At 47.4% G+C, this 9,501-nt stretch overlaps 1 protein-coding gene across 5 annotated transcripts in view; it reads left to right on the forward strand.

Moving 5' to 3' along the window:
• Window positions 1–9,501, forward strand: part of Letmd1 (LETM1 domain containing 1) — a 14,448-nt gene that overhangs the window by 2,889 nt on the left and 2,058 nt on the right. For 2 of the 5 annotated variants that reach the window (XM_021216693.2, XM_021216695.2), the window contains exons 3-9: window positions 425–540; window positions 1,110–1,192; window positions 3,840–4,026; window positions 4,123–4,224; window positions 4,319–4,471; window positions 5,574–5,670; window positions 6,427–7,802. In XM_021216693.2, coding sequence (XP_021072352.1) covers window positions 425–540; window positions 1,110–1,192; window positions 3,840–4,026; window positions 4,123–4,224; window positions 4,319–4,471; window positions 5,574–5,670; window positions 6,427–6,497 — 809 coding nt within the window. In that variant the 3' untranslated portion in view covers window positions 6,498–7,802. Of the gene's footprint in view, window positions 1–424; window positions 541–1,109; window positions 1,193–3,839; window positions 4,027–4,122; window positions 4,225–4,318; window positions 4,472–5,573; window positions 5,671–6,426; window positions 8,984–9,501 lie in introns of those variants that run through there. The other 3 variants (XM_021216692.2, XM_021216704.2, XM_021216697.2) reach the window with 3 other exon arrangements.

Genomic DNA, 9,501 nt, shown 5'->3' on the forward strand with positions numbered 1-9,501 from the left:
TGAGCCTAGGCCCTCAGCAAGAGCAGCGAACGTTTTCAACCTCTGAGTCATCTCTCTAGCCCTGGAAGCAGTTTTTTTTTTTAAAACTAGAAAAATAAAAGGGTTATCATAGAATGAAGATTCAGAATGGAATCATAGCAATATGTCAGATCATACAGCCAGAAAGCAGCAAGTTAATATCTGGCTGGGGAGCACATCCGGTTAATTGACCATGACGCCCCAGTGTTAAGGAGCTCGAGTTTAAAGCCAAGCAATGGGTAATTCAACTGGGTTATATGCTGGGGGAAGGATGGGAGGTCTGCGAGGCACAAGCTTCCTTGTTGGTAGAGCCGGGGAGGGGCTGGTGTGTGTGCATGTGAGTGACCACAGTAGGAGATTCAAACCGGGATAACACCACGTTCTGTCCTCCACTTTAATGGGGCAGGAATACAGATGTTATGGGCTGATGGCAAAAAGGCTAGAAGAATAAAGGCAGACATGTGGAAACAAAATCTAAAGTTTCATCAACTCTCTTACCGGGAGATGGAGCATTTGAGACAGGTACGGGCCGGGGACAAACACCCAGAAGCTCTCGGTGAGGTAACTTGCCGAGAACTCAGCTCGGCTTTCTTCCCTTCCTGTTGCTCACTGTTCAGACATCCCCTCTGCCACGAGGGCGGCCAGTTGTTTTTGTCAGAACTGGGCTCGCTGAGAATGAAGCTCACAGCAGGGTTATATAGAATTCCAGGCGTACATTCTGATTAAATCTATAATAAAAAAAGAAAAAAAGAAAAAAAAAAACAGTTTGGTTTCTAACACACAAAGATCTGCAGCGAGAAAGTGTTTGGCAGTGACCCGAGGAACAGTTTGGAGCTGAGGTAAGAGCCCAGGAGACATTCTTCATGCCCAACAGCATTCTCCTGGGGATCTGATGAAAGGCCAGGCCTGGAATAACAAGAATTAACCTCCGAGGTTCCACCCTCAAGGAACTTACCACGAGGAGGCAGAAGTCAGCATGGCTCTTTTCATAGGCCGCGTACAAGCTCATTTTAAGTGAGTGGGATGGAGGGATTGTCCACACCATCAGGAACTCACCCCAGTTAAAACGGGATCTGTTTATTTCTGTTCAGTTCCAACGAGATATCACCAAGTGTCTCTTCGTCGGCCTCATCTCCATTCCGCCCTTTGCCAACTACCTGGTCTTCTTGCTAATGTGAGTATATACTACCAGCAGCTTAAAACTATACATTTAAAAGAGTTTATTGTATTATTATTTTCATGTGTATGAATGTATTATCTGCATATATGTCTGCACCACACATGTACCCGGTGCCCTCGGTGACCAGAAGAGTGCGTCAGATTCTTTAGAACTGGAGTTACAGATGTGGGTGCTGGGAATTGAACCCGGGTCCTCTAGAAGAGCAGCCAGTGCTCTTAACCTCTGAACCATCTTTCCAGCCATGAAACTACAGATTTTTTTTGTGTTTTGTAAAGATTAAAAATCATTTTGTCTGGTGTAGTGGCATATAACACCAGTGCTTGGGAGCTGGAGACAGAAGATTGGAAATTCAAGGCCAGCCTGGATTAGAGAATGAGTTAAAGGCTAACCAGAGCTACTTGAAACCTTTCTCAAGCAAACAAATAAAAAACAAAAGCCAAGAAAACTATTCATTTTTAATTACTTTTTTATCTTTTATTTTTATGTATATGTGGTTGTATGAGCATAATTATATGCATGCAGGATCCTGTGGAGCAGAAGAGGGCACTGGGTCCCCTGGAACTGGAGTTATAGATGGTTGTGAGCCACCATGTAGCTGCTGGGAATTGAACCTGGGTCCTATGAAAGAGCAGAAAGTGCTCTTAACCCCAGCTCCCAAGAAAATCATTTTAAAAACTTTTCATTTCCAAAGTTCAGAGGTCATCAAACTTCCTGCTTCAGCCTTTTCATTATCCCAAGTTTTTTTTTTTTTTTTTTTTTTTTGGTTTCTTGAGACAAGGTTTCTCTGTGTAGCCCTGGCTGTCCTGAAACTTACTTTGTAGACCATGCTGGCCTCGTACTCAGAAAACTGCCTGCCTCTGCCTCCTGAGTGCAGTGCTGGGATTAAAGGCGTGCGCCACCACACCCGGCTATCCCAAGTTTTTTTAAAAAATTAGATTTATTTATTTTATTCTATTCTATGGCTGAGTGTTTTGCCTGAATAAATGTGTATGTACCATGTAAGGGCCTACAGACTGTTGTATGCCATCATGTGGTGCTGAGAACTGAACCTGGATACTGGATCCTCTGTAAGGACAGCATGTGCTGCTAACTGCTGAGCCATCCCCAGCCCTTGTCCCAAAGTTCTTAAGAACTACTCAGTGCCACAGCACAGTGACAGTGTAGGTGGCTCAGTGGCCCTGGGTGTTGTGAAGTAACCTCAGCATCCTCTCCAACCGACAGACAGAATCTTGCTCCCTGAGACAGATGACATGCTGGAAAATGGTTTCAGCAAACTAACCATTCTCACATTCTGATATCCTGGCTTCAGTATTTGATAGCCAGAGATGACCCTTGCAAGCCTGGACCCTGCATGGTGCTGAAGCCGTTGGCGGCTGGGTAATAGCAGACTAGACGAAAACCTCTCTGCTCATGATTTAAGGGTCTGAGGGCCCATTTGCTTCCTAGCACCTACCCTAGATGGCTCACAGCTGCCTGAGATTCCAGCTCTGGGGATCTGACACCCTATTCTGGACTTTGAACAGCTGCACGCATGTGCACAATTATCAAGAAGAAAATAAATCAAATAAGACTTGAAAAGATAGTATTTGGATAGGGCTCAGGAAAGTGATTGATTTTTTTCTTATTTGGGCGATGTTATGTTCGACCATGATGTTTAGCTGTTCAGGGAGCCAGTTGGAGGGCCCAAGGTCACTCTGTGTCTGGTGCTTTGATGTGGATATTTGAAAGATGGACCTGCCTCTTCAGGATGGCAGTCTGGAGTGGTAGAGCTTCTTACAGCACAGTCAGAGTTTGAATGAGTGTGTGACCTTGTAAAAAACAAAAACAAAACCCAAGGTCTTAGTCCTGGCTATCTTGGAACTGAGAGAAATCGGCTTGCCTCTGCCTCCCAGTGGGACTAAAAAGTGTGTGCGTCACACCCAGGGCTGAACTTGTGATCTCTTTGTCTTCGAGGTCCTAGACTCAACTCTGCTGTTGCATGAATTAATCTCCCAGAGTGAAAAAAGAGAAGAGGTAAATAAACCTCACCTACCCATAAAAGTAGTACAGAGGATCTGTAGCTGGGCTAACGGAATGAAAGAGCACACGGTGGCCTTTTCAGGACGGTGTGCGTGTGACCGTGCTGTGGTGGGTGGTCTGCATCTCACGCAGCACCTAGCTCTTCGTGGGACTCTCCAGTGTGTGCTCTCTCTTTCAGTTCAAAGAGAGGTCTTTTACCCGACTGCTGCACACCAAGCTTCCTTCCCATCACACCTCAGCAATACCGCTTGCAATTGTGTGAGATGCAGGTGAGACTCACAGGAGAAAGGATGTCGAGTAGAGAGACAGGTCTCTGCTGGCCTCCTAGGATCCATGATTGTCGGGTGCCTGACTAGCCCACTCTAAGAGATGCCGCTGCTACACAGTGACTTTATGGCTCTTTTTTCTTTTTCTTTTTTTTTTTTTTAAAGATTTATTTATTTATTATATGTAAGTACACTGTAGCTGTCTTCAGACACTCCAGAAGAGAGTGTCAGATCTTGTTATGGATGGTTCTGAGCCACCATATGGTTGCTGTGATTTGAACTCCGGACCTTCGGAAGAGCAGTCGGGTGCTCTTACCCACTGAGCCATCTCACCAGCCCCCTCTTTTTTCTTTTAGGTACCTGTTTCCTAGGCAACTGCTAGTCAAGCATTTCTGGACCCCCAAACAACAAATTGATTTCTTGGACGTTTATCATGGTCTCCGGCGGCGGTCCCACTCGGAAGTCATCACACATCTAAGAAGGGCCAGCGCTCTTGTTTCTCATGAGAAGCTCCGGAGGCACCTGACAGACCTGTGCACCAAGGTATCTCTCCACCCAGGGCTCCGGAGGTCCCGGGCTCTGAAGCCAGCTACAAGCAGCCAGTCTGGGTCTTTCTAAAATCTACTCATTTCTTGCAAGGTGCAGAATGGCACCCACCCAACGGCACAGGACGTCCTGGCTCTCAGAGACTGCTTCTCTACCTATCCCTTGGACTTCAGCAGGCTCCAGGCCTCTCAAGTGGTGAGCACCTTGAGGCCTTTGGCATCCACAGGCTCACCACCTTTGAGGCTGTAAAGTAAACCTTCCCCCTTCTCCCTGCCCTGCTGTGTTCCAGAGAGCCTTGAGCCGGGCCATGCTCCTCACCCCTTACCTGCCTCCGCCCTTGCTGAGGCGGCGTCTCAAGAGTCACACCACTGTGATCCACCAGCTGGACAGGGCTCTGGCAAAGCTGGGGATTGGTCAGCTGACTGCACAGGAAGTGAGATCGGTAAGAGGCTGATTGCTGTGTCAAGCTGGGCTCCAAGCTGGGCTGATCGCTTACAGGCTCCTTGCTCAGATCAAAACACCAGCGCTGTGTCTGGGTTGTTTTAGTTGTTCTGGTATAGGATCTCCCTATGTAGCCCAGGCTGGCTGCAAACTCTTTGTAGATGAGGTTAGCCTCAGAACTAAGTGCTAGAATGACAGGCTCAGGGTGACATGCTGAGACCTCCCTAGCACAGACTTAAAGCAATCCTCCTGCCTCAGTCTTCCAAGTTTCGGGATTACAGGCAGAGCCACTACCACTACACCTGGCTCCATGATCTTTCATTTTGTTTCTGTGGACTTTTTCTTAGTGAACATAGAGAGTGGGGATGAATTTAAGAAGCAGGAACCCCGGGCGAGGTACAATGGCACAGGCCTGTGACCCTAGCACTTGGGGTGAGTCCCAGGACCTGTTTAAAAAAATGTCAAGGACAATATATTTTAAGCCTCCTGTTTTAGACTATAAAGGAGTATCCTTAAAAACAAGGAAAGTGGGTTGTTTTTTGGCTTTTGTTTTGTCATGGAGGTTTTGGTCCTCATCAGTTGGCCCTGCTGGTTTGGGTGCCATAATAAAGCAGTGCAACCTGGGAGTATGTGGTGAAGCAAAGTTGTTCATCTCCTATCAGCTGGGAAGACAAGAGGAGGAGGCTAGTATCATGCAGTGCCCTTCAAGGGCACGTGCTCATTGACCAGACACCTCTCAGTAGGCTTCGTGTTTTAGCTCCTCCCCCTACTTCCCAGTGGCACAGAGCAGAGGACTGAGCCTCTGGGCTTACACACCAAGCTGGGGCTGTTGGTAACCTGGACAAGGCCCATACTGGAATGTACATGTAGGCCTTGTGCATGCTGCTCAAGCACTCTCCCTGGGACTGAGCCTCGAGCGAGTGGGCCTTGGCAGGACACGTAGCAGTAGGCATACTGGTTTATCATCTACAGTGTACACTGCATGCTGGAGTTTTCCTGTGGGGATGAGGTGGTGGCTTATTCAGGAGACGCAATCAGTTGTGGGTTTCTACTTCTGTGGCATACTGTGGCTGCTAAGGATGTCTCTCTTCTGAGTGCTGCAGGCTTGCTATCTTCGTGGCTTGAACTCTACCCACGTTGCTGACGACAGGTGTCGAGCCTGGCTGGGGGAATGGCTGCACATCTCCTGTAGTCTGAAAGGTAAGGCAGTCTCTGCAGCTGAGCCGCTTTAAAGCATAAACAAAAGCCACTCACTGGAGCTCTGGCTGGTTTGAACTCGAGATTGGCTTTGAACTTGCAGCTATCCTCCTGCCTCTACCCCTGATTGCTGGGATTATATAGGCAGTGCACCACCATACCTAGTTCATTTTGTACTTTGTTCCAGGATTACTTAGGTATTATGAAGTTTTTATCTAACACTATATATATATATATATATATAATTCAGAGGGCGCAAACTCAGGAGCCTACTGCCTGTGTAAGCACAGCATAGACTGTAAGACAGAGGGCCTGCTTCCTGCGCTTCACAGCCTGGGTGCTGTTGGCATTTGTTTGGGGCATGCCTTGTGCACAGCAGGGTATTTAGCACATACACTTGCCCATACCCATTCTGTGCCAGCCACAGCCCTGATATCTCCAGACACTGCCAAGTGTTCCTGAGTGTGGGGTGGTAAGGGGAGAGGGACAGAACTGTCCCGGGTGAGAAGTAGTCTTGAAGCCAAGAAACATCCTTACGGCACCAACTTCTACCACGAGGTAGGTGACTGCCATTGTGTGAGAACCAAGGCATAGTGGATAAACAGTGGAAGCAGAGACAGCATGCTTTTGGGGTCTGGGGTGAGGCAGGGATGGAAGAGAACAGCCTCGTGCTATTGTCCTCCCTGTCCCTGGCTGTGTACCTAGGCTATCAGAAGGCAGCTGTCCCCTAGCAACCGCTAATGTTGATGGTGTTTTCAGAGCCCGAGCTGTCCCTCTTGCTGCACAACGTGGTCCTGCTCTCCACCAACTACCTTGAGACAAGGCGCTGAGTGAACCATGGAAAGGACAGCATTGTCCTGCAGTCACCTAGTGTAGTGTGTGGGACCAAGGAGCACCTGCCAGCTGTCTGTGCGCACCACTAGCATGGTAGGCCGAGGAGCGCGTTCCACGGGCTTCAGAGCACGCTACCCCCTGGGAGCTATAGACATTCCTTCACAGCTTGAGCCTAACAAGCCCATGTGTGCTGCCGTCCCCTATGCTAACCTGGAACTGGCAAGCATCTCTGGTACTAGACTTTTAATGTGATGTAATACTTAGGTCCTATAAAGTCAGCGTTTGCCCAGATGGGAATCATGTGGCCTAAAGTTGACGACTGCCATGGTTTTGTTTTTAAGGCTTTTTTGTTTCTGTTTGAGATGAGTCTATGTTGCCCAGGCTGGTCTCAAATTCCTGTGCTCAAGGGATCCTCCCTCTCCAGACTGGGTGCTGGGGCTGCAGGGCCATATTGCACTGGCCTCGCTGCCATGTTCTCTACGACCGAGCCTTGTTTTCCTGAGACCCCCGTGTCTCACGTAGCTGAGGATGACCTCGAGATCTGGTCTTCCTACCCCCAGGCGCTGGAACACAGGCACAGAGCCCTTGAGGCTCCGGGGTATGGTCTTGGGTGAGTGACCCTCACCGAGTCTTTGGGCCAAGGACAGTGCAGCTTACCCTGGAGTGAGGGCACCCGGGCCTGGCCCTGCGCCAGCACCCCTCCCTTTTCCTTTTATGGCCTTTTTGAGAGTCTTACTGTATAACCCAGGCCTTCAATTCCTGGCCATCCTGACAGACAATTCTGCCACAGCCTCCTGGACAGAGAATATAAGCATGAGCCACACCCATTCTTTCTGGTGAGATCAAAAGTAGGGATGTTTTTCCTTGTCACTGTCACAGACTTAACTTCCACCCCTCCTCTCAGTATTCTCTGGACGCTTTTTTTTTTTTTTAAATAGTAATTTATGGGAACATTCTAAGGAGGCGGAGAGAAAGAATGGCTGCCTGGCCCCTCCCTGCGTTTGTCCCCAGTGTCTTACTTTCCAGGCTGTCACACAGCCCCTAGGGACCTTACATGTTTGCTACCTCCACTGTGTTGCACTAAGCCATCTGTAACCAGCAGTGGCTGCCTTCTCTAGGCTATGGGTCAAAAAACGCACAAGATACTAATTACTGCCCAGCCCTGGGAGACCAGATTTGCATTGAGAGACTGAGTTGGGCTTAACTGTTGTGTGTACATCTATGCCCTGCTGTTTTGTAATAACTTACTGTAAATGCATGTAGCACTGTCTTAAAGCCTAAGTAAAGACTGCCTGAAACCAGTTTCTGGGAATTACTTATGCACACTCTACTCGCTTCCCCAAGGCTTCTTTATAAGAGTGCTGTAACCTAACTAATGGGTACTTAACTGGTTGGAACAGAACTTTCGGAGGGAATGGAAGGAAGTGTTTAAGGATCAGACATGCTAGAATGAATGGTAATCAGGATTAGAGAAAAGCGGAACCGCAGACAGCAGGGTCTAACAGGCCAAGTCTGTCGGAGTGAAGTGGAACATAAGGAAAACTCACAGGACAGGTTTTCAGTGCTTCAAAGGCAATGATTTGCATCTCTATCACAAAATGTTCCTATCACTGACATCAGTTCTTAACTGACCTGGTTAGCTCTGTATACACCCTCTCTCTTACCTGCAATAAGATAAAGAACCCCACACCATTCTTCTCAAGATTTCTTTAATATTACATTTAAATATTCTGTTTAAATACAGCGTTATTACAATGTAAAGAACCTAAAGAGTGAAAGTTGTTTTCAGAGAGCCAGACAAGCTTTGGGTTCACATTGAGAGTCCGACCTGTGTGCAGAATCCGAGGAGACAGCATCCAAGAGCTGCAGCAGTGCACCACAGTTCTAGGCCTAGACTGAGCGACTGGCTCTGCATCTGTGACACAGGCCCAGCTGTCCCGGCAACCCAGGAACCATAAATTCTGTCCAACTCAGGTAGCACCAGAACTGAGATGGACTAAGTTGTAGAAGAGATTCTTTGCTTGACATTAGTCAACGCTAAGTTTAGCACTCAGAAGTTTGAATCAACATGGAATTAATGAAATGCATTTGGAATAAGAAATTAGTTATATAGAAATATCTTGGAGTTGGCTAGTCTTTACATTTCTTAATGAAAATCCAAATCTAAGGGCTAAGAAAGTTGGAGTCTTAAGGAGGTAAGGGACTGAGTCCCCTCCTGTCCAACAAACTTTCAAAAAGATTCTTCTTTCCATCAACAGTCTCAGCTAAGCTTGAGTCTTTGAGTCTGAGAGTTCTAGCCAGGGGTGAGAACACCTTGACCTTCTCAGATAACTCTAGTGAGACTGGAGAGAGAGCCTATGCNCTCACTTAAGAAGCCCAACCAAAAAACAAAAACAAAAGCCAATGAAACCCAAGAAGAGACAGTGGCAGAATGGGCNGAACACCAGCATCCAATTAAATATAAGGTCCTCCGAGCTTAGGATTCAGGGATTTTTCAGATGTTTCTGCTGCCAATACATTGATTGTTTTGACACCAGGGCCTTATTATCTCACCAAAAATAAATAAATAAATAGATAAAACCAAGTTAAGAGATGCAAACCTGCAATCCTAACACNCAGGATGCATGACTAGGAGGACCACCACAGGTTGGAGGCCAGCCTGGTGTACATAGCAAGTCCCAGGCCAGCCAGGGCTGTTCAGCAACACACTGCCTCACAGAAAAAAAAAAAAAAAGAAAAGAAAAGAAAAGAAAGAATGAAAGAAAGCAAGTTTGTTTTTCTGTGCTGGTTAGTAAAGAATGATAAAGTGTTTTGCTCCCACTGCCACCATTTAACCAAGAGGCAGAGGTAACACTGCCAATCAAGAAGTCAGTGCTAAATGGGGACCTCGGAACTTCCCGAGCTCACGAGAGGAGCAGCGCTTCTGCTGAGGTAAGTGTTGAGTCTGAGTCCCAGGCATCCACGTCATTATTATAATGAGATCCGGAATCCTCTGGAATG

Source organism: Mus pahari, chromosome 17 (genome assembly GCF_900095145.1).
Source record: "Mus pahari chromosome 17, PAHARI_EIJ_v1.1, whole genome shotgun sequence".
Taxonomy (NCBI): Eukaryota; Metazoa; Chordata; class Mammalia; order Rodentia; family Muridae; genus Mus; species Mus pahari.